We start from the raw sequence: 25704 nt of genomic DNA on the forward strand, positions 1-25704 counted from the left end.
CCCCCCCCCCATATCCCCCCTCCCCATATTCCCCCTCCCCCATATCCCCCCATATCCCCCCCCCCATTCCCCCCCCCCCATATGCCCCATATCCCCCCCATATCCCCCCCCATATCCCCCCTCCCCATATCCCCCCCCCATATCCCCCCTCCCCCATATCCCCCCCCCCCACCCCATGTGTTGGCAGCAAGAGCCGTAGAAGCTATTAAGCAGACGTGTCAATCAGGTACCATCGGTGCCCCCTTGGCTGTCCCAGAGCAGAGGGAGCCAAGGAGTTCCCGGATGACTCAGCCAGTGGCCCAGGTCAGGGCTAGAGAAGGGAACGCTTCTACAGAAGCAGTGGAGTCTCTGGGCTGGCGTCTTCTGCAGACAACAAGACCACCCCAGAGGTGGAGGAAGCGGTTTGGGAAAACTGGGTGATTCACGAGGACCTGAAGGTCCCGACAGACTGACTTTGTGATGACCTCTTTCCCCTTAGGTCTCTTGACCTTTTCACATGTATATAACCCTTGTGTGTAGCTTGTTTTGTAAAATTAAGGGACTTTACATGGGAGGGATGTGGTAATGTGGCCTCTTTAAGGGGCGAGCCATCACGGTTCATGTGACCAGCTCAGGGCCAATTGTGTGGGGGCATGTGAACCCTGACCAATGGGGAGAAAGGTGCGGGGCCCTGGGAGCGCATGGAGCCCAGAGCCAGAGAGTTAAGATCTAGTCAATGTTGCTCTGTGCCTGTACATACGTTGTCCTTTGTCTGTTAATAAACTGCGTTCGTTGTTGCTGGAAGTCTCCAGTATGGTATCTCGAGCCGCCACAGATACCCTGTTATCTTCAATAAAGGTGGAGGAATCAGTCTGAAGCAAATGTTTTATCGTAAGCCAGTTTAATAACATAATATGACACAGCATGACACAACATGACATAACAGCATAGTAACAAGCTCTGCTTCCCCACACCCAACTATTGTAGGTGTGTCTACACTCTTGATCCAATGCTCATTGCCTGTCTTTAGTAATTCAAATGTCTTAACGATGTAATTGTCAAAAGAAGCAATTGTTAAGACATTGACAAAGTGATGGTTAATTGATCAGTTAAGGTCCTCAATTGGCCCACCAGTGGATGGATGAAAATACCCACAGGAGTGGATAAATGACAGGCAAGGGCGCTGCTGGCGTGGCATCCAATTCTATGTCCCAACCATCACTCCAAACCCCCCCACCATCCCACTCTATGGTGGAGTACAAAATTCTGGCCCTCAGGAACTGTGGATAGAGGTCAGGTTGTAAACAGCGAAAGGATCAACCCCCCCCCCAGTCAGGGAGATATTGTTTGGCGATCATTGAATACAGAACCAAACTCCACTGCAAGAAGTGATTTGTTGTGGAACGATGTGGCTCAATGATGTCACTGTAATCCGATTCTTCTAACATATCTCTCAGAGGAAAAGTATTCATATTGGAATGAAGGCACATTATCACATTGGGCCAGAATTTGCTGACAGAATGACAATGAGATTAATGCAATCATTATTAACATGTAGAAAATGCATCAACTTGTAACGGGGGCAGAGTTACATCAGGAGTTCCGAATCACCACAAGTTGCTGGATGGTTTTTGCGCTGCTCTGTAGTTAGCCTCACATAAACGGTAGCTTGCTGTTTAAAGAAAAAGCCTGCTGTAAATCTCCCAGTGAGTTTCAAGAAAGTATCGCAGGAAATTCAGGCTGTTATTCTACTCTGCAAGAACCATTTTAACGATGAGATTTATGTTCCTGCAATGCTGCCCGATCCCTTTGTTCCAGAACGGGAACAACTGAAGCTACAGAGTCTCACTCGTATAAATAAACCCGTGACATTTTCAAAATGTTTACATTCTTCTGACCTTTCCTTACTCTCGTCCATTTTTATCCACCTCTTTAGCCAATTGCTCTTTCCCTCCCTTTATTTTAGAAACATAGAAAGTAGGAGCAGGGAGGCCATTCGGCCCATCAAGCCTGCTCCGCCATTCATTATGATCATCCTGCCTCTTTCTTCTCACCCCCCCACCCCCCACACCCCCCCCCCCCCCCCACAACCACCCCCCATATCCGTTATTCAAACTTGTATCAAAGTAGGTTACAGCAAATAAACACCCCGGAAACAGTCTTCCCAACAATCAACTATACAGTTTGTACAGACTTTTCTCCTTTTTCACCCCCGCCGCCCCATTACCCACCCAGAACAGCTCCTCAAACACGGTCACAGACATCCCCCACCTTTTCTCAAACTCCCCTGCTGAGTCCCTTAACTCATACTTTATCTTCTCTAACCGCAGGAAGTCATACAGGTCACCCAACCAAGCCGCTACCCCCGGTGGCGATCCCGACCGGAACTCCAGCAAAATTTGTCGCCGTGCAATCAGAGAGGCGAAGGCCAAGACATCGGCCTTCCTCCTCTCCATGAGCTCCGGCTTCACTCAGACCCCAAATATTGTCACCAAAGGGTTGGGTCCACTCCCTCCTCCACTATCCTGGCTAAGACAGCGAACCCTCCGGCCCAGAATCTTCCCAATTTTTCACAACCCCAAAACATGTGTGCATGACTCGCTGGCCCCCGCCCACACCTCTCACACTAATCTGCTACCCCCTGAAAGAACCCACTCATTCTCACCCGAGTCATATGCACCCTGTGCACCACCTTAAACTGTATCAGGCTCATCCTTGCACAAGAGGAGGTCCTGTTTACCCTTCGCAGTGCCTCACTCCATACTCTCCAATTGATCTCCATTCCCAACTCCGCTTCCCATTTCTCCTTGATTTTCACCACTCGCTCGCCTCCCTGCCAACCCCCCCCCCCCCCCCCCCCCCCCCCCCCCCCCCCCCCCAGTCACTTATATATATCCCCAATTCTTCCCTCCCCTTCCACATCCGGAAGCAGCGGTCGCTCCAGCAGGGTGTATCCCGGCAATCTAGGGAACCCCTTCCAGACTTTTCATGCAAAGTCCCTAACCTGTAGATATCTGAACTCACTACCCCTCGGCAGCTCTACACTCCCCATTAGCTCCTCCAGACTGGCGAACATTTCCTCCAAATACAGATCCCTCACCTTGACCAGCCCCACCTTGACCAGTCCCACTTCCCCTCCACCTCCTGTATACACTATCCATCCCCCCCCGCTCAAACCCATGATTCTCGCACAGCGGCGTTAGCACCGACATCCCTTCCACCCTAAAATGCCTCCTCAGCTGATTCCATATCTTCACCGTGGACTGCACCACTGTGCTCCCTGAATACCTACTCGGAGCCATTGGCAATGCTGCCGTCACCATAGCCCTCAAACTAGACCCCTTACAAGATTCCTCCTCCATCCTAACCCACTAACCCACTCTACCCCTTTCCCTTCCCACCACTGCCGCACCTTGTCCACATCGCGCCCAATAATAATGAAGCAAGTTTGGGCAACGCCAACCCCCCCCCCCCCCCCCCCCCCGCTCCGCTGCCTCTGTAGCAGGCTCCTCTCCACCCTCGGCACCTTCCCCGCCCATACAAAGTCAGAGATGGTTGTGTCCACTTTCCGAAAAAAGGCCTTTGATATAAAGATTGGGAGAGCCTGAAAGATAAACAAGAACCTCGGCAGAATATTCATTTTCATCACTCGGACCCCACCGCCCAAAGTGCTACGTCCAACTGCTTCTTGAAAACATACAATGTTTTGGCCTCAACTACTTTCTGTGGTAGTCAATTCCACAAGCTGACCACTCCCTTGGTGAAGCCATTTCTCCTCATCTCCAAATGGTCTACCCCATATCCTCAGACTGTCACTCCTGCTTCTGGACACCATTGGGAACACCCTTCTTGTATCTCCTCTGTCTAGTCCTGTTAGAATTTTATATGTTTATGAGAGATAACCCCCTCATTCTTCTAAACTCCTGCGAATATAATCCTAACCGACTCAATGTCTTCTCATATGTCAGTCCTGCCATCCCAGGAATCAGTCTAATAAACCTTCGCTGCATTCCCTCTACAGCAAGAATATCCTTCTTTAGAAAAGGAGACCAAAACTGCTCACAGTGTTACAGGTGTGGCCTTGTCTCACCTAGGCCCTGCATAATTGCATCAAGACATCCCAGCTCCTGTACTCAAATTCTCTCGCTATGAAGGTCAATGTTCCATTTGCCTCCTTTACCATCTGCTGTACCTGCATGCTTACCTTCAGTGACTGGAGCACGAGGACACACAGCTCTTGTTACACATTCCCCTCTCCTAATTTTTGGCTATTCAGATAACAATCTGCCTTCCTGTTTCTGCTACCAGAGTGGATAACCTCGCATTTATCCATGTTATACTGCATCCGCCATTCATTTGCCCACTCACTCAACCTGTCCAAATCACACTGAAGGATCTCTGCATCCTCCTCACAGCTCACCCTCCCACCCAGCTTTGTGTCAAATGTAAATTCGGAGATATTGCATTTAGTTCCCTCTTCTGAATCATTAATATATATTAATGATAGGGCAGCACGATGGCGCAGTGGTTAGCATTGCTGCCTCACGGCGCCGAGGTCCTGAGGTTCAATCCCAGCTCTGGGCCACTGTGTGAAGTTTGCACATTCTCCCCGTGTTTGCGTGGGTTTCACCCCCACAACACAAAGAGGTGCAGGGTAGGTGGATTGGCCACACTAAATTGCCCCTTAATTGGAAAAAATTAATTGGATACTCTAAATTTATTTTAAAATATGTTATTAATTATTATAACCATTAATATATATTAGGGTGGCACCGTGGTTAGCACTGGTGCCTCACAGCACCAGGGACCCGGGTTCAACTCTGGCCTTGAGTCACAGTCTGTGTGGAGTTTGCACATTTCCCCCATATCAGCATGGGTCCCCTCCAGGTGCTTCGGCTTCTTCCCACTGTCACAAAGATGTGCAAGGTAGGTGGATGGGCCACTCTTTTGAGGTCCACCAACGAAATAGAAGAAAGGAAACAAATTGAGGGACAAAGCAAAAAAAGGGCCGCTCCTGTTCGGGGCACTGCCCAAATATAACAAAGATCAACGGACACTTAAAAACATCAGAGTCCAGTTAAAGGGGTCAATAAAGCACCCCCAACCCCTGCAGTGCCCACCGGGCAAGGAAGACCTCACTGGTGCCCATGGAGACCGCATGCTCCCTTTCCAGGGACACCCAGCCAGGAATGTAGTCGTGGAAGAGGGGCCGGCAGTCTGGCTGGACGATCCTCTCGGTCACCTGCTGCCTGGATCTATAAATGGTGCTCTTTGCCAGGCCCAGGAGCAGGTTCACCAGGAGGTCCTCTGCCTTCCCAGCCCCTCTCCACACCGGGTGCCCGTAGATCAGGAGCGTGGGGCTGAAGTGCAAACAAAACTCCAGCAAAAGATTGGTCAGAAAACTAAAAAGGGAGTGCAGCCTAAAACATGTAGCATAGACATGGTCTACGCACTCCACATGGCTCCAAAAATGAAAGGCTTCTTGGGAGTCCGTGAACCGGTGCAATCGGTGATTGTACGGCACTGCTGCATGCAACACTCTCCACTCCAACTCTCCAAGATTGAGGGGGAGGACTCCTCCATAGAGGGACCTCCAGTGGGGACCTCTGCCGCCGGACGGCAACAAGGCGTGCCATGGCGTATCCGGATGACGGGCGGGGGGAAGGAGGAGAGGAGTGTGTAGCACCAGCCCGTATAGGAAACTCCTCTGCGCAGTGAGAAAAGGCAAGGAGGGTACTTCTGCGAGGCGGCTAGGATTGTGGAACACCAGCCTCCAAGGGTGGTTTCGGGGCCTGGGGTAAATGTGGAATTCCGTCCGGGCAGTGGTTCACGCAGACAGGATAGCACCGTACACCTGCAAGTGCCATCAGGTCCGAGCATGACTGATTTGAGGTCTTGGATGGCATTGGCTGTGAGCTGGACATCCACTGCTGCACGTTGTGCTAACTCATGCCCACTCCACTGCCACCCAGCACGTCCCCGATCCTGCTCACCTCAACAGCCACAGCTCACTCCTCCGCCAGCCACTCAAAGTGGTATTGGTGGAGGTGCGGATTCCTGAACAGCGGCTTCCTGAAATCAGCCACCACTCCTGACGGGGGGAGCTGTGGCGCGAGGCGGCCATGTTCCAGACTTTGAGCAGGTCCTGATAAAAGACGGGCAGCGCCTGCAGAGGGTAACGAAGATCCTGCAGATTTATGAACAGGAGCGGCACGACATAATTCAGGCCGTGCGGAAGAAATGCGTCGCCAGGGCACACCATCATGGAGGAGGCTCAACGTAAAGATATCGTTGCAGGGTCTGAAAGTGGAAGGTCGCCACCTGGGTGAGAAGGCAAACCAGCACCTGGCTGCCCTCCCTAAGCGGGAGACTCAGGACCTCCGCAGCGACCCAGTGCAGTCTCTTATCCCAGAAGAACTCTACGAGCATTCTCTGGATCTTCTTGACAAAGTCAAGGGGAGGGGTCAAAGTGACCAGCCGGTACAACAACATGGAGGCTATCAGCTGGTTTATGGCAAGAACTCGACCCCTGTAAGACAGCACTCGGAGCAGTTCTGTCCAGCGCCTCAAGTGAGCGGCGACCTTGGCCTCCAGCTTCTGCCAGTTAGCCGGCCAGGATTCCTCAGCCGGGCAAAGATGGACTCCCAAGTAGAGGAGGTTGGTGTTGCTCCAGGTGAAAGGCCTGAGCTCCACTGGGAGGGGGTCCGTCTGCCATGGACCGACCAGGAGTCCAGAACACTTGGCCCAGTTGATCCTGGCAGAGGACGCGGCGGAGTACACAGCCTGGCACTCTCGCATCCTTCCAGGTCAGCAGGGTCGGTGAACATGAGGAGCATATCATCAGCGTAAGCCGAGAGGACTATCCTAATGTCCGGCCTGTGCAGAAGCTGCCCCGACAACCTCCTCCGCAGGAGGTGCAGGAAAGGCTCCATGCAAATAGAACAAAGGGCAGCCCTGGCGCACTCCTCTCCCAAAGCGAAGGGGCGCCGTCAGGGACCCATTAAACTTAACGAGACACTCTGCGGCAGTGTACAGAAACCAGATCTGGGTGATGAAATGCGACTTTGAAGTAAGTTCAATATGATTTATTGAACCATTAGCACAGTTCTCTGTGAGTTCGACTCTCCTGCTAATCTTGCTATAGTAACTCAGTCTAACTAACCATTCTGCTCTAAGCCACGTGGTGGGTATGATGCTTCTGATCTGCCCCTATCCTTCTCTCTGAGTGTCGCCTGTGGAAAGAGACAGAGCATGTGTGCCCTGTCCTTTTATATATGGGTTGTGTAATGCCCCCTTGTGGTAGTGTCACCTCTAGGTGCCTTGACTGCTCATTGGTCGTGTCCTATTCTATGTGTTCATTAGCTGTATGTCTGCATGTTATGTCATCTCCGGTACTCCCTCTAGTGTTTAATTAGTTGTAGTGTATTTACATTAACCCCTTGTGTATTTACAGTGATGCATATCACCACAGGTGGATCATGTGGTCCAGCACGGTGCCAAGGCGCAAACACATCGCCTTGGCGAAAATCTTGTAATCCGTGCTGAGGAGGGAGACCGGACGCCAGTTTTTAAGATGGTGGAGATCCCCCCTCTTTGGCAGCAGTGGTGGCGCTGCACGGTCGTGATACTTTCCTCCAGGCCCCCGCATAGTTGCTTTCCAGGACGTCCGAGAATGCCCAAAAGAACTCCAGGGTCAGCCCGTCCAGCCCGGGGGTTTTGTCCCTGGACAACTGTTGAGGGCGCCGGTCAGCTCCCCCAGGCTTATAGGGGTATCAAGCCTCCCAGCGCCCTGCGGGCCGACCTGTGGCAGGTCCTCTGCAAGCATCCTCGTTGGACGGATCAGGAGAAGAGGACACTGTAGATGCTTGGAATTTGGGCCCTAACCTCCTCCGGATCTGAGACGAGGGACCAGTCGTCAGCCAGCAGTGTTAAGATTGCTGACGGACCCCGTGCCTTTTTTCTAGCGAGTAGAAGAAGAGGGAGCCGCGTTCCATGCCTGTGAGGGTCGGGATCCGCGATCTCTTGTATGCGCCTCGGAACCCGACAAGTTGCAGGTCCAGTAGTGCACCCTTCTTCTCTCAGTACACCAGCCACAGGGCCGGTCCTCATCGGGCTGACTGAGACGTGACTCCGGTCGAGCATCTCCTTCTCCAACTCCTTGACCCTGGATTTCCGCATCTTTCCGACCCCCCTCGCATCCTCCTGAAGGTACGCACATGAGTCTTGTCCACATCCCACCACAGTCTCAAGGAGCGGAAGCCTCACCGCTTCCTTCTCCAGCCGGTTCAGAAGGGACAAAACAAGTTCAGGAACCGCTCGTCCTCCAGCAGCTGGTTGTTAAAATGCCAGTACGCGGACCGCGACTGAGCGCGAGACAGGGCGAGCCCCGCCCACACGAAGTGAAAATGAAATGAAAATCGCTTATTGTCACAAGTAGGCTTCAAATGAAGTTACTGAGAAAAGCCCCTAGTCACCACATTCCGGCGCCTGTTGGGGGAAGCTGGTATGAGATGGTGGTCCGAGCACTGCACCTGCTGCACAGAGGTCATCTGGATATGGGGCAGGTATGCCCTTGAAATATAGAGACAGTCGATTCTGGACGCTCCAACCCCAGGCCTCACAAAGGTGAAGACGCTGGAGTCAGGATGGAGAGTTCATCGGGCATCCACCAAGTCAAAGAACCCGACCAGGTTCCTTAACTTCACCACTGCATGAGAGCTCCACTGGGTAACGAGCCCCCCCCACCCCCCCCACTCCCCCCCCCCCCCCCCCCCCCCCCCCCCCCCACCTCCCCGCCGCTTCCCACCACTCTAGGAGCCTTGTCTCTTGTCTCCCGGAACGGTGCGGGTTTCTTGCAGGAAGCACACTGTATACTTCCCGTCTCGGAGACCAAGTAGCTCTGGAACCCGCGGAGTGCGTCCCTGCTGCCATTAACGTTGAGGCTGGGGTGGTCATCTCCATGTCAGGAGTAAAATGCTATCTTCACCGTCACCTTTTCAGTGCTCGGAAGGAGCACGGGCCCCTCTGCTCCCTCAGGAGTCCAGCGAGGAAAGATTTGAGCCAGTGTTGCTCAGTTGCGTCCGCGTCTGCCACCTCTTTGATGTAGGCGTGGGAAGACCGGATGAGCAGCGCCAAGTCCGACCACCGGCCGAGGGCTCGCTGCACTCGGTTTTGGCGACCGTGGTTTGTGCGCAGAAAATCCCGGAGTTCCCCTCGGGGGATGAAGGGCGACTCGGTGTTAGGCATGAGGGAGTCCACTGCCTCACTGCAGATGGACCCAAAATCATCCCCTGTGCCCCCCACCGAGCAACTGTCCTCTTCCGGGCAGTCGCCGTCTGGGACCGAGTCCTCTGCCACATTGAGTGTGGCGGAAGGCACGGTCCCACCAACCAGCCCTGGGTCTGCCTCGATCCCACCCCCCAGATAATCGACAGACAGGTTCCTCGCAGACTCCTCTAATTGTATCAGGCCAGAGGGAGGCGGCTGCTCAGACCCCTCCTCCTCCTGTGATGCCGGGCCACCGGATAGATCGGGAACAGATCCGTAAAAAGTTCCGGGATGGAAATGGGGTGCCCGGCATCGGAGGCAGGGGCGGAGAGGGGGTTCCTCTCCACCACCGCCCAATAAGGGCCTCACGGTAGCATGGTGGTTAGCATCAATGCTTCACAGCTCCAGGGTCCCAGGTTCGATTCCCGGCTGGGTCACTGTCTGTGTGGAGTCTGCACGTCCTCCCCGTGTGTGCGTGGGTTTCCTCCGGGTGCTCCGGTTTCCTCCCACAGTCCAAAGATGTGCGGGTTAGGTGGATTGGCCATGCTAAATTGCCCGTAGTGTAAGGTTAATGGGGGGATTGTTGGGTTACGGGTATACGGGTTACGTGGGTTTAAGTAGGGTGATCATTGCTCGGCACAACATCGAGGGCCGAAGGGCCTGTTCTGTGCTGTACTGTTCTATGTTCTATGTTCTATGTTCTATAACGCTGAGGTCAGGCAGCTGCCACAGGCCTCCGGCATTGTAAAAGCGAGCACCTCTGGGGTGCAAAATTGCACTGGGCGGAACGAGCCCTTGGGGGTCTCGCTTGCACATGCTCGGGGGGGGGGGCTGCGACAGGTCAGGGATCGAAACATGATTAATCTTGTCAGCTTTCTTCCGGGGGCGCAGTGTAATGTCGAGAGGTCGGCGGCGGGGAGCCACCCTCTCTGAACCGGGGCGGTCATGATGTTTTTCTCCTCTTCCCTCCTTGCTGACCCGCGCTGAAACAATGCTGGGCCCAGAACCCAATGCTGAGGTGTCAATGAGGCCGGGGTCAGATGGAGTGTTCGCAGTGTTGAATGTGAAATAAAGGTGTTTGCAAAAGGAGCAGTACCTTTGACTCTTTACACAACAGCAGCTAAACGTTTAACACACGGTGCCAGGTCTGTCAGTGGCCCGCAAGCCAGAGTTCTGGGGTGCAGGGTTCTCTAAGCTGACGGGGTCAGGGGTATCCGGAGCATTCTTTCGAGCCTGGTGGATGTCCTCCCTCCTCCGTGTTGGCAGCCAATTGGCCAGAAAGTGCCGGCCTGGTGTGCCCTTGTCGAGTCGGGGTGGTAACATCAACGGATGCAGAGGGGGCGGCAGTGCCAGCCACAGCCGCCTTGGTGTCTGCGGCGGCTTTGGAGGTGGGCAGTTCTTCCTCACAGGCATGGCACTGCATGCCATTCGCAGACCAGAAGATGCGGAAGGTCTCTAGATGGGAGACCTCGAATCCCCCCTCTGATACACCCTCCCGGACCAGGCGAATGAAAGGCTTTGCGTCATCCCTTATATACTCAAAAGACTAGCTCCCTGATATTATCATACATGAAAGCAATGCAAGGGTTAATGGAGTGTATACAGACAGCCACTAGAGGGAGCTAGTCTTTTGAGTATATAAGGGATGACGCAAAGCCTTGTGGGACAGAAGGACAGATGAACGTTAGAGAAGATGGTGAGACATGAGTGGAGAGAGAAGAGAGGAGGGGGAGAGAGAGGAGAGACAGAGAGAGGTTGTGTACTTGAGAATTCTGCAGTTAGAGATAGCATAGTTTAATGTAGAATTAATTAATCTTAGTAGTGTAATAAATTTATAGTTTTGTTCGTTAACAAAGCTTTGTATCCTTTATTCAACACAACACATCCAAGCCATCCAGGTAAAGCAAAGTAGAGAGTACAACACCTGCATAGGTGGCTCTGGGTGGCGCCTCCACTGGCGTAGGTGGAGTGGCCATCAGGGCAAGTGCCACGCCCGCCCCAATGTGGGCTTTGCCGTGCTGGAATTTGAAGGAGAAATAGACAGTGGGGAGGGGGGGTGGGGGTGTTAGGGGAAGAGCGAGGTGGAATAATGTACTCTCCCCCAAGGTAGGTATACAGAAGGAACGAGGCAAGGAAGGAAAGATTATAAAACCATAAGACATCAGAGCAGAATTAGGCCACTTGGCCCATCGAGTCTGCTCCGCCATTCAATCATGGCTGATATTTTTCTCATCCCCATTAGAACATAGAACATAGAACATAGAACGATACAGCGCAGTACAGGCCCTACGGCCCTCGATGTTGCACCGACATGGAAAAAATCTAAAGGCCATCTAACCTACACTATGCCCTTATAATCCATATGCTTATCCAATAAACTTTTAAATGCCCTCAATGTTGGCGAGTTCACTACTGTTGCAGGTAGGGCATTCCACGGCCTCACCACTCTTTGCGTAAAAAACCCACCTCTGACCTCTGTCCTATATCTATTACCCCTCAATTTAAGGCTATGTCCCCTCGTGCTAGCCACCTCCATCCGCGGGAGAAGGCTCTCGCTGTCCACCCTATCTAACCCTCTGATCATTTTGTATGCCTCTATTAAGTCACCTCTTAACCTTCTTCTCTCTAACGAAAACAACCTCAAGTCCATCAGCCTTTCCATAACCCCTGATCCACTTATTGATCAAAGTCCTATCTATCTCTGTCTTCAAGACACTCAGTGATTTGGCCTCCACAGTCTTCTGTGGCAAAGAGTTCCACAGATTCACCAACTTCTGGCTGAAGAAGTTCCTCCTCATCTTTGTCTTAAAGGATTGTCGCTTTAGTCTGAGATTGTGTCCTCTGCTTCTAGTTTTTCCTACAAGTGGAAACATCCTCTCCATGTACACTCTATCCAGGCCACGCAGTATCCTGTAAGCTTCAATAAGATCCCCCCTCATCCTTCTAAACTCCAACGACTACAGACCCAGAGTCCTCAACCGTTCCTCATACGACAAGCTCTTCATTCCAGGGATAATTCTTGAGAACCTCCTCTGGCCCTTTTCCAAGGCCAGCACATCCTTCCTTAGATACAGGGCCCAAAACTGCTCACAATACTCCAAATGGGGTCTGATCAGAGCCTTATCCAGCCTCAGAAGTACATCCCTGGCCTTGTATTCTAGCCGTCTCGGCATGAATGCTAACATTGCATTTGCCTTCCTAACTGCCGACTGAACCTGCACTTTAACCTTAAGAGAATCGTGAACAAGGACTCCGAAGTCCCTTTGTGCTTCTGATTTCCTAAGCATTTCGCCAGTAGAAAATAGTCTATGCCTCCATTCCTCCTTTCAAAGTGCAGAACCTCACACTTTTCCACATTGTATTCCATCTCTCACTTCTTTGCCCACTCTCCGAGCCTGTCCAAGTCCTTCTGAAGCCCGCCTGCTTCCTCAATACTACCTGTCCCTCTACAGATCTTTGTATCATCTTCAAACTTAGCAACAGTGCCTTCAGTTCCTTCTTCCAGATCATTAATGTATATTGTGAAAAGTTACAAAAGGTCCCAGCACAGACCCCTGAGGCACACCACTAGTCACCGGCTGCCATCCTGAAAAAGATCCCATTGTCCCCATTCTCTGCCTTCTGCCAGTCAGCCAATCCTCTATCCATGTTGGGATCTTACCCTGAACACCATGTGCTCTTAACTTATTTAACAGTCTCCTATGCAGCACCTTGTCAAAAGCCTCCTGGAAATCTAAATAAACCACATCCACCGGTTCTCCTTTGTCTAACTTCCTTGTTACTTCCTCAAAGAACTCTTAACAGATTTGTCAGACATCACCTCCCCTTGATGAAGCCATGCTGACTCAGTCCTATTTTATCATGCACTTCCAAGTACTCCGCATTCTCACTTTTAATAATGGGCTCTAAAATCTTACCAATGACCGAAGTCAGGCTAACCGGCCTATAATTTCCCATCTTCTGCCTCCCTCCCTTCTTAAACAACGGTGTTACATTAGCCACTTTCCAGTCCTCTGGGACCCTTCCTGCCTCCAGTGATTCCTGAAAGATCATCACCAATGCCTCCACAATCTCCTCAGCTATCTCCTTCACAACCCTGGGGTGTAGTCCATCCGGTCCAGGTGATTTATCCACCTTCAGACCTTTCAGTTTCCCCAGAACCTTCTCCTCAGTAATGGTCACTGAACTCACCTCTGCCCCCTGGTTCTCCTGGAGCTCTGGCATCCCACTGGTGTCTTCCACCGTGAAGACTGATGCAAAGTAACTATTCAGTTTGTCTGCCATTTCTTTGTTTCCTATTATTAATTCTCCAGCCATTTTCTCCAGTGGTCCAACATCTACTTTTGCCTCTCTCTTACCTTTTATATATTGAAAAAACTCTTCCTATCTTCCTTTATATTACTAGCTAGCTTGCACTCATACATCATCTTCTCCCCCTTTTTGCTTTTTTAGTTGTCCTCTGCTCACTTTAAGAGGCTTCCCAATCCCCTGGCTTCCCACTAATCCTCGCCACTTTGTATGCTTTTTCTTTAGCTTTTATGCTGTCCTTGACATCCTTCGTCAGCCATGGATGCCTTGTCCTGCCATTAGCATGTTTCTTCCTCCTTGGGATGAATTTCTGTTGTGCCTCCCAAAAAAAACCCCAAAACTCCTGCCATTGCTGTTCCACTGTCTTCCCTGCTAGGCTCCTTTTCCAATCAACTCTGGCCAGCTCCTCCCTCATGTCTTTCTACTTACCCTTATTTAACTGTAATGCTGTTACATCTGATTGCAACTTCTCCCTCTCAAACTGTAGGGTAAATTCTATCATATTGTGGTCACTGCTCCCTAAGGGTTCCTTCACCTTAAGTTCCCTAATCAAGTCTGCCTCATTACAAATCACCAAATCCAGAATTGCCTGTTCCCTAGTAGGCTCTGTCACGAGCTGCTCCAAAAAACCATCTCTTAGACATTCCACAAATTCCTTTTCTTGGGATCCACTACCAACCTGATTTTCCCAGTCCACCTGCATATTGAAGTTCCCCATGATTATTGTAATATTGCCTTTTTTACATGCCTTTCTATTTCCTGGCACGAGAGAGCCAGGGGCACAGTGGGAGGAGGCCAGCAACATAGGAGGGTGGGACACCGTAGTTTGAAGGATGCCTGAGATTGGAGACTCCTGAGACTCCGGTGAAGCTGGAGGGTGTGTGGATTTGGGAGTATAGGCAGATCTTCAGCCTGGGAGGGACCCAGCAAAAAACACAGTCCGTGCTGCCACCCTTGGTCGGCCACACCAAGGTAAGTGGCGTTGGTTTGCGAGGTCTTCGGCCAGGTAGGGGTCAGAAATACCACAGTCCGTGCTCCCACCCTGGAACGACCACCCAATGGAATCCACCTCCTCCCTGCCGGTGTATGGGGTCTTCAGCCTGAGAGGGTCTCAGCAAACACACTGTCCACTCAATCTCCTTGTCCCGGATCAAGCACACCAGATCGAATATGGAAGGCTCTGTCCTTGCTGAAGGCAGTTGTTATCAGTTGGGGGGGGGGGGGGGGGGGGGGGGTGGGGGGGGGGGGGGGGGTCCAGGGCCGGGCACTCAGCAATGGATGAGCCCAGCAAACAAGCAGTCCAAAGGGCTTTCTCTCCACCACAGCAACAACCTCACAACTCCAAAGTCTGCACTGGGAGTGCCGCCTTCAGTTGGCAAGGCTAAATTTCCCCTTAGTGTCCAAAGATGTGTAGGTTGGGTGCGGCTACAGGGGCAGGGTAGGGGAAGTGGCCTGGGTGGGATTCTCTTTCAGAGGGTTGGTGCGGACTCGATGGGCTAAAGGGCCTCCTTCTGTACTGTATCCTATGGTTCTATGATTCTATGATATATTGTGAACAGTTGGGGTCCCAGCACTGATCCCTACGGTACCCACTAGTCCCTGCCTGCCATTTGGAAAAAGACCAGTTTTAGTTCTGTATCTAATTTATCAATAGATATCCTTATTTCCTCCCCTATTTTTTACTTTTCCTTTCTTTGTTCTTAACTTTCATTGGAATTAATGAGATTGACGATTTCAATCTTCGATAGGGGTAAACAAGTTCCCTTCATGAGAGGCAGCTTTGGTTTAGTTAATTAGGTAGCTAGTTTGAACGAGTTTCTCTAGCCAGCAGTGCGGACTCGCCTGGGTAGAAAACTAGCTGCTGGCCTTCCGAAGGGTAAAGAATGAGCAAACACAAATACAGTGGCTGGTCGCTGTGTGTAGCTACTCACAGAGTGTGATCTGGGGAATGTGGTGAGTGAGTGAGTGAGGGAATTATTCTTCAATTTAATTGGGTTCAGGAGATTGACTATTTCAGTCTTCGTCTCCCTACAGGACAGGGCGCTGCAGTTAGTTAGTTAATTGGATAGCTGGTTTGAACTGTGACGCATCCGCAAGGCTGCCAATGGCGTGGATAACATGTCTAGGGAGATAGTCACACTGCAGGTTGAGACTGTTCAGGCAGAATGTGAATGGGTGACCGCCAGACAACATGGGAAGGGAAAGGTAGTGCAGGGGCCCCTGAGTCCGTCACACTCATTAACCAATGTTTCTGTTTTTAGATATCGCTGAAGGCAATGGTGACTCAGAGGAATGCAGCCAGATAAGTCCATGGCACCATAGTTGGCACAGCTGCACAGGATGGAAGGAAGAAGAGTGTAAGGGCAATAGTGGCAGTGAATTCAATAATTAGGGAACAGACAAGCATTTCTGCAGCCATTGACGTGACTCCAGGGTGGCATATTGGCTTCCTGGTGCCAGAGTTAAGAGTGTTGCTAAGCAGCTGCAGGACATTTTTATGGAGTGGGTGAACAGCCAGGGGTCATGATCCACTTCGGTACCTTATAGGACAAAGGTAGAAAGAGGGATGAGGTTCTGAAAACAAACTTTAGAGAGCCAAGCAAGAGATTAAAAAGCAGGTCTTAAAAGGCACTAATCTCAAGAGTACGCCTAGTGCCACATGCTGATGAGTACAAAAATAAGAAGATAGAGCTAATGAACGCATGGCTGGGGAAATGGTGCAGGAGAGAGGGCTTTAGATTTCTGAGATAATAGAATTCTGGGGCAGATAGGACTATCATAGCAGGACCGAGACCAATATCTTTGTCAGAGACAGGACCGAGATCAATATCTTTGTCAGAGACAGGAAAGGTTTAAATTAGCTTGGCAGGGAGATGGGAACCAGAGAGGGAATTCAGACAGCACAGAAACAAAACTGGTAAAGGTAGGAAGAAAATTCGTAGCAAAATTGAAAGACAGCAGAAACAACGGCTCCTGCGAAAGGAGATCAAAATACAGAAAAACGTTAAAAAGGTAAAATCAAATGAAATATATCTGAATGCACGCAACAATCACAGTACAAGAAGAGGCAAACAGCTATGATCCAATTGCTATTACGGAGACATGCTGCAGGATGCGCAAGGCAGGGGACTGAATGTTCAAGGGGATTGAACATTTAGGAAGGGTCGGAAAAGGAGGTGAAGTAGCACTTTTAATAAAGGATGAGATTAGTTAGTGTGGATTTATATCAGAGGAACGAGATGTGGATTCCTTTTGAGTGGAGCTAGGAAATAGCAAGGGGCAGCAAATATTGGTGGGATCTCTTTTTTTTTTAATTTAGAGTACCCAATTCATTTTTTCCAATTGACAATAGTGTTAATATAGGGCATGATATAAATTGGGAAATTAGAGATGCATATAACAAAAGTAATACAATAATTATAGGGGGCTTCAATTTATATGTAGACTGGGTAAACCAATTAGCACTAATGCTGTGGAGGACAGATTTCTGGAATGTATATAAAATGTTTTTTGTGGAACAGTTTGTTCAGGAACCAACTAAGAAATGGACAATTTTAGATCCAGTATTGTGCAATCTGAAAGGGCTGATTAAGAATCTCGCTGTAAAGGAGTCTTTAGGAAAGAGTGACCATATTATGACGAATCTTACTTTTAATTTTGGAAGTGATGTACTTCAATCTGAAACCAGGATCTTAAATCTAAACAAAGAAACTACAAATGTATGAGGGGCAAGTTGGCTGTGGCAGTTTTGGAAAATATATTAAAAGGTAGGACGGTAGACAGGCAATGGTTCCATTTAAAGAATCAATACAGGGTTTACAGATCATTTGCATTCCTTCGAGGCACAAAAATCCAACAGGAAACGTGGCTAACAAGAGACATTTATTAGATCAAAGAAAAATTAACAAGCCTAAGGGTGGGACGATTTTTAGAATTCAGCAAAGGTGGACCAAGAAACTGGTAAGGAAGGAAGAAATAGAATGGGAGCAAGCTAGCGGAAACATAAAATTGGACTGGAAAATCTTTTATAGGAACATAAAAAGAAAAAGATGAGCAAAGACAAATGACAAGCAGAGACAGGAGAATATAGGATAGGGAGTAAGGAAATGGCAGTGAAACCAAACAAATACTTTGGCCGGAATTTTCCTGCTGTCTACACCAGTGGGATCTTCTGGCCCCGCCAACGGAGCACCCCTGCCGTGGATTTCACAGTGGCGAAGGATGCATTCAAGGGGAAACCTTGCTGACCGCGTGGGACCAGACGATTCTGCCACCGGCCAATGGGGACACAGTCTCAGAATAAGAGGTAGACCACTTGGGACTGAGTTCAAAAGGAATTTCTTTCCTTGTGGGGGTAGTGAATCTTTGGAATTCTGTAACAGAGAGGGCTGTGGAAGCTCAGTCATTGAGTATATTCAACGTAGACAGCGGTAGATTTCGACACCTTGAAGACATTAATAGACATTGTGAATAGTGCATGAAAATGAGGTTGAGCTGGAATGCAGCCTTGATTTAATTGAATGGCAGAGCAGTCTCGAGGGGTCGACTGGCAGGCTCCCGTTCCAATTTCACATGCTCTTATTGATCCCATCATACACCAAGATGCTCTGTTGTCTTTGCTGCGGTATTTTCAGCAATTTATGATGCAAAAAATAATTGCTGCTGAAAGGTGAGGCACTCAGCACGGCAGGTCTTTGGTCATTATCTGTGTTGCTATTTAATGTGGTAAATCAAATGTCACTAATAAGAATCAGCACTGTTTTAAATTATTGGCTTGGTTGTGTTGTAACCTCACAAATGTCTGGAAGTACCTGATTCTGATGAAGGATCGTCGATCTGAACTATAACTTGGTTTCTCTCTCCACAGATGCTACCTGACAGCTGGGTGTTTTGTGTTTTTTATTCGGGGAGTGGTTGCTCTCCTTACCCAAACATCCCTAATTTGAGTTTTGCTCAGATATATTTGTATGGCAGATTTTTACAGGCCACGGGGCCAATAGACTGACAACCGAAGCTGGTCAAAGAATTCAAAAAACACACGGCCAAAGTATGTAGTAAACTAAGACTTGGGAAGAGCCTGACTGGTCACTTCTTTGGACTGTGAAAATAATGGAAATTTGAGTCCAGAAGCCAGAATAAGCATCAACCCTCCACCATTGCTGAAACCCAGGAGAAACTTCTTGAATGTGAGTATATTTAACTGGTATTTGCATTGATTTAATATAGCTGACTTTTGGAAGATTGATCTGCCTTCACCAAGAGTCTGAACGTGTACTCTTCAACTGTGACACATTTGATTCCTACAGCTTTTTAAAAATTTGGCTTTAAAAACCGCAAATTGTGATTTGATTTCATGAATGTAAAAAACGCATCATTTGATGTTTTACGCTCAAATTTCTGATTGACTGAACGTTGTTCCGCAAATTCGGTGGAGAGCAGTTGCGAAAATACTGGAGACACATAAAAAATTGCTGAGCTGTCAGTCAGTCAGGGCCAGTGGAAGCTTTGCCATCACTGCTCTGCTGTGTGGGTTTTCCAGCTGGTCCAGCAATTTCTAAAACTCCCAGTAACATAGAAAAGAAAGGCGCTCAAGCAATGATTGAACAGGAATGTAGATTCTCTTGATGTATTATTACTTAACCATACTGTACAGGCTAACTTCCAGTTAACAGGCACAGGGTGCTGGATTGTAGAATCGGCAAGTGTTCGATCTTCTTTATTTTCATGATTCTGAATCAATCTCCTGATTCCATTTTGTACATCATTTCGCTTTAGGATTTTTTTGTTGTTGTTGAAGATTTGTGGCTATTTCAACCAAATTCAGTGTATGCTTTTGCAAGATTAGAAATTCATCCAAAATAGAATTGAGTTGGCTTGAAAAGAGTGCACACTGTGCTCTAGGCATCCGCTGTCACATTACCGCTGTCTCCAAGAGATAATTAATGGTGATGCTAAGACAGATCCCAGAGGGTGGGCTTAGATTAAGAGTGGATGCCATTTTGACACAGGCTGCCTTAAGGACTGCAGCATAGAGAGCCAATGATCATCCTCTCTGAATTTGTTGCCCCCTACATATGCTCGACCCAAGAGATGCCTTGCACTGTCCTGGGAGAGCGAAATTTCATACACTGAGGTAATAATCATGGACTGATTAATAACAGAATCTGACACAGTGAACAGAATAACTTCATCAAACACAGTTATTTCAGACTTCAGCTTTGCTGCTGTTTTCTGGTGCTTCACTTTGTGTTGATTGACATAGAAGTCGACTCTTGTGTAAATACCTGAGAGGAAAAGAAGCAAACAAGGTCAGACTGTGCCGACTAACATTATCCCAGGCAACTGCAATCCCTGTAGGACATTACCACAGCCTCACTACTGCTGGTGATGTAGTATATATATTCTAATTGATAATTCACAATATTCACTTGGCGAACAACGTAATGAATAATTTTCAGCATCACTTTTTAAAAAAACTTTAACGTTTCTGGTGGAATGGTTTGCAATTTAAGAGCAGATTTAAAGAGCAGTTGAAAATAGTCGAATAATCAGTCTGCCTAATTCCCAGGTCTCATCAAGTTCAAATTCCTCACACAGATACACGGGTAAAACAACTTTCTTTCATATAACAAAATGTCACAAGCCCCTCACAAGAGGGATAGTCACAATCAAAATTTTGCAAAGAAGGAGAAATGAGCAAAAGCTTGGTTGAAGAGGTAGGTTTTAAGATGTGTCTTTAGGGAGGAGAGGTGGCGAAGGGTGGGTACCTCAGATGTCAGGGCCCAGATGACCAAAGACACTGCTGTCAATTTGGGCAAAGAAAGTGGGGGTGGGGGGAGTTGTGACACAAAGCATCAGAGTTCAGACAATGTGTAGTTTTCAGATGGCTTTCGAGCTGGAAGAAGGTACAGAGTTGGGTTGGCGGCAGGCCATGGGGAATTTGACCATGAGGATAAGAATTTTAAAATCAAGGCATTCATAGACTGGCATACAATGTAGATCACCAGGCCGAGGGTGATGGGTGAACAGCACTTGGCGTGAGTTAGGATACAGGCAGCAGTGTTTCAGATGAGCGGATCCTTCACAGAGGGTGGGAAATGGGAAGTCAACCAGAGAGCACTGGGATTATCAAGTCTGGAGGTAACGGAAGCATGGATAAGGGTTTCCGTTGGTTGAGGCAGGAGGGGAGATGGGCAATGTTACAGAGATGGGCATTATTACGGAAATGGTGAGAAGCTGCACTTAGCTTAGGATCAGATGGGGCGCTGAGATTGTGAATAATACAAGAATAAGACAATACGAGATTCGGCGGGGGCGGGAATTGCGGCACGTGGTCGGCGGGCCCCCCGCGGCGGTCGGCGGGCCCTCCCCGGTGATTCTCTGGCCCGCGATGGGCCGAAGTCCTGCCGCTGACAGGCCTCTCCCGCCGGCGTGGATTAAACCACCTCTCTTACCGGCGGGATTGGCGGCGCGGGCGGGCTGGTGCCAGGGTCCTGGGGGGGGGGGGGGGCCGCGGGGCGATCTGACCCTGAGAGGTGCCCCCATGGTGGCCTGGCCCATGATCGGGCCCCACCGATGGCGGGCGAGCCTGTGCCGTGATGGCACTCTTTTTCTTCTGCCTTCGCCATGGTCTTCACCATGGCGGAGGCGTTAGAGATCCCCTCCCCTGCGCATGCGCCGGTATGACGTCAGCAGCCCGTGACGCTCCGGCGCGTGCGCGGACTTACGCCGGCTGGCGAAGTCCTTTTGGCCCCGGCTGGCGTGGTGCCAAAGGCCGTTCACGCCAGCCGGCGGAGTGGGAACCACTCCGGCACGGACCTAGCCCCTCAATGTGAGGGCTTGGCCCCTAAAGGGCGGCCCGACGCCGGAGTGGTTCACGCCACTTCAACACGCCGGGACCCCCTGCCCCACCGGGTAGGGGAGAATCCCGGCCATTATGTTTACATTTGTACCTTTTGTTGTTATAAAATCATAAATGCCTTAATAAAATGTTTGTTAAAAGAAGAGATTGTGAATAATACAACTGCTTAGACACCTATAAAAATAAACCAAAGTACACTAAATAGAGATGGCCAGAGACAACTCTGTATACATAGAGACTCACATAGAGAAATAACCATGGGTATGCATACAAAAACACACCCCGACAATAGTACACATGTGCTCGTATGTTTTTTTAGACCTTCGTAACGCTCAAACACAATTGAATATATGTCTTTAATCTTTCTTGCCGCTCATATTATATGGAACAATTCACACTGATGTAAATGTCCTAAGCTTCAGCTTTATTATTATGCATTCATTATGTTTCCTTGGCTGAGGAAGCATTTAATAAAAATCCTATGTACTATTTAAAAAGGAGCTAAATAAAATAAATCTTCAAAAATACATTGTTTCTCGTTAGAAATAAAAGTTGCTTGCCTGTTTTCAGACAGTTATTTGTACTTTATGGTAAATGGGCAGAGGACAAATGAAAGTTCAGAAGATAACAGGTTGAAACGGGACCGATAGGTGAAAATGTTTGCGGTGAATGATGTTAGATACCTGTTTTGTACTGAGTGACATATAAACCAAGAATAACTAACTAACTAACTCAGCACAATAACCACTCACTCTATAAATAAATAATCTAATGTTCCTATTATTGTCATTCTGGGATTTGGGCCGACTCATTTCACGAAGGTTTTATTCTGGTTTCTGCAAACAATTATCCCATGACAGAGTGAGGAATCACACAAATGCCATGAACTCCTCTATTTTCTGCTTCCTGAATTTGACGTCCTTGATTAAGGAGGTAAGGAATACCAAAATGCATTTTCTGTCATATGGTTCTTCCCCAGAGGAAAAGTGAACATAAATGTCTCAATTAAATTGAAATGGAAGATAATGACATTTGGGTAAAGTCAATCTTCTTGATTAGACATTAGCCAGATTTAACTGCGATTTGTTTCCTTTCTTAGCCGAATCTCAATTGTAATCAAAAGTAACTTGGTTGATCTTTAAAATGCTATTTTGAGCACTGTTCCCAAACGCAGTGGGGATGGCCTTCCTGTTTGAGGGTGACACATGACACATTTCCCTGAGGTCGAGGGTCCTTTACAGCGATCCCTGACAGAAGGAACTCAACAACTGCAAGGAGAGGGAGGTGGTGCCACGTGGGACTCCTGCTGCAACATCAGGAAGGCGCCACAGCCTTGGGCCTTGGAGCAGATCTAAGAGAAGCAGACAGATGGAAAAAAATCTTCTGGAAATCTGAGCTCCACTTCCCCTCCAACCTTTGCATGCAGCAGGCAGCAAGGGACTACCAGGAATTGTTCTGGAAGGTGGGGAGAAAAATACAGATTGCTGTTATCCCCATGCCCTATTTTCTGGCTGTTTCCATCGCTATTCCATCAGATCGGGAGCAGCTGGGAGGCAACAGGTTAAAAAAAAAATTTAGAATACCCAATTCATTTTTTCCAATTAAGGGGCAATTTAGCTTGGCCAATCTGCCTGCCCTGTACATCATTGGGTTGTGAGGGCAAAACCCACGCAAACACGGGGAGAATGTGCAAACTCCACACGGACAGTGACCCAGAGCCGGGATCGAACCTGGGACCTCGGCGCCGTGAGGCAGCAGTGCTAACCACTGCGCCACCGTGCTGCCTTGTAGGCAACAAGTTGATCAGGCCTGGCACCTTGGTGTCACATTTCCCTTGCTCAAATACAACATTAGTCTTAATAATTGTGTTGCTTTGGAACCTAAAGCAAAGGGTGCTGTTATTTATATATATCTAAAGCCATTGATCTCACAAGTCTCTTTATACCAGCGGTAACTGCATGCATATTTTCCTCTTCCTCTGCTCTAGCTATAAAGCTTTGTTATGGAAATCAAGTTTATTGATCTCCACACAATAGGGATTAGATACAGCTCCTTGTTCCCCCAATAAATTACTGTACCAGTACTACCTATTAAAACTGCTCCATATTTTTGACTGGAAGAAATGAATCACCAAAATACACACACACACCGATATGCCGTACGTATACAGTAGACACCAGGGGCTGGATTTTCGATGGCATGCGGGGCAGGGATGGGTGCAGGCCAGAGGTCGTCTTGGGATCCGGGGACAATTTTGCACTTTCAAAGAGGTGGCAGGAGGCAAGGGAAATGGCCTCGTAATCCATTTCAGGACCATGTTAAGGGATTGGTGCAGCCAGAGCAGGATAAAACTTTCAAACGTTTACTGGTGAGCCCAACCACTGTCTTGCACACAGCTGTCAGTTTCATCCAGGTATCGAGTTCCTGGTCACACATTATGTGATTGTTGGGGATCGGATGCCCTGCGATTACAGCAGATCAGGCATATTCGATAAACCTACATAAGACAATGAAACATATTGATCTTTGGACTTGCAGAGATGCAGTTTGTTCCAACGGACTAATCAGAAACCAGCGTATTAAAAACAAAGTACTGGAGAGGTTGGATCACCCCGTGTATTAAATGCTGTCATTTCAGTTCTGGCAATCAGCCTCAAATCTAGTCCAGGCTCATGGAATGAAAACCTCCTGCATCAACTGGCTGTAATGGCCCAGTTCCAAGTAGACATGCACCACAGCGCAAACACACACGATTCAGGTCAGAATTGGCATTCTGGCTCGGAGAGATCACTGTGAGGAAAATGTCAGATTATTGGAGCAGACAGTAAAGCTGAGACATTTTCTTGATTAGAGCACAGAATAGAACATAGAATCCCTATATGGCAGAAGGAGGCCATTTGGCCCATCGGGTCTGCACTGACCCTCTGAAGGAACACCCTACCTGGGGTCAAACCCCCACCCTATCTTTGCAACCCAGTAAACCCACCTAACCGTTTAGGCACTAAACAGCAATTTAGCATGGCCCATCCACCTAACCTGCGCATCTTTGGACCGTGGCAGGAAACCCACGCAGACACGGGGAGAAAGTGCTAACTCCACACAGACAGTCACCTCAGGCCGGAATTGAACCCGGGTCCCTGGCACTGTGAGGCACCATGCTGCCTGAAGGAACATTCCTCTGTATTTATCCAGACTACACACAGGTGACATCAAGAGTCTCAAACGAAAATTGTTCCAACCCCAGTTCTTGCATCCATCCTCAAATATATAAAATAATTAAACGACAATCTATTGATGGAAAATAAAAGTTGCAGTTAACTCTCCTTGTTGATGTAACTTCAGACAAAGTTGTCAACTTATCACTTTCCATGTGGATGGCAGGTAAGTGGTGTACACACAGTGGGCTTTTTTATAAAGTAACAGTTCAACCCAAAACTAAGATCAGCAGAACTGGAAAAAGCTTCAGTATATTCAGGCGGACACAAACTGAGGTCAAACCGAGCTTCTGAACAGAGTCTGAAATTTGTTACACAGCCAACACAAATTCCCATCTCCCCATTCCACCACATACAAATGGTACAGTCTACTGAACAACATTTTTAGGTTTTACAAATCCCCTGTTAACCTTTCGAACGTACCTCCCAGATGCCTATGAAATTGATATCGAGAAGGGGTATGCAGTTATAGGTCACAAGTGGTGTAGGATCTTGTTTATCTGGGAGTGAAATAATTGGCTGATTAAAGCGAAGTGGAACTAATTGTTTAGACTGAATTTCCTTGTATACTTTCAAACGACTGGATGCTGTGCGAGTATTAAGTGCACCATAAACTTCTATGGTCCATCTGTTCAGGGAAAAGAGGGCCTTGAGAGTACACTGTAATTGTTTACTGAATTTCCAAAGCTGTAATTATGTTCTTGCATCTTCTTGTATTTGTCATGATATGCAAACATGCAATCAATGAACACTCCGAATAGGACACAACCAATGGGCAGTCAGGACACTCAGAGGTGGCATCACCACAACGGGACATGACATAAACACTACAAAAGGGATGAGGCACTCACACCCTGCCTCTTTCCACAGACAGACATCGAGAGAGTCAGGCAGGATTGATCAGCAGCATCACACTCCAGCACGTGGCTTAGAGCAAGCTGGTACAGTTAGACTGAGTTACTACAGTTAGATTAGCAGAGAGTCGAACTCATTTGAGAACTGTATTAATAGTTCAATAAACACGTTGAACTCATTTCAGAGTCTGGAGCATCCTTTAGTTAAGACTGCATCAAG

The 25704-nt window shown here is 48.6% G+C and overlaps 1 protein-coding gene and 1 long non-coding RNA gene across 3 annotated transcripts in view; one reads left to right on the top strand and one right to left on the bottom strand.

The window, feature by feature from the left end:
- LOC119971905 overlaps positions 1-25704 on the top strand; it is an 85480-nt gene that overhangs the window by 54001 nt on the left and 5775 nt on the right. For both annotated transcript variants that reach the window (XR_005461944.1, XR_005461943.1), the window contains exons 2-3: positions 15816-15911; positions 18422-18740. This is a non-coding gene — a long non-coding RNA (uncharacterized LOC119971905). The remainder of the gene's footprint in view (positions 1-15815; positions 15912-18421; positions 18741-25704) is intronic.
- The window catches only part of syt19 (synaptotagmin XIX), a 77769-nt gene continuing 71218 nt past the window's right edge, over positions 19154-25704 (bottom strand). The window contains exon 8 of the mRNA XM_038808203.1: positions 19154-19838. Within this exon, the coding sequence (XP_038664131.1) occupies positions 19531-19838 (308 nt within the window). The 3' untranslated portion in view covers positions 19154-19530. The remainder of the gene's footprint in view (positions 19839-25704) is intronic.

Source organism: Scyliorhinus canicula, chromosome 9 (genome assembly GCF_902713615.1).
Source record: "Scyliorhinus canicula chromosome 9, sScyCan1.1, whole genome shotgun sequence".
NCBI classification, from domain to species: domain Eukaryota; kingdom Metazoa; phylum Chordata; class Chondrichthyes; order Carcharhiniformes; family Scyliorhinidae; genus Scyliorhinus; species Scyliorhinus canicula.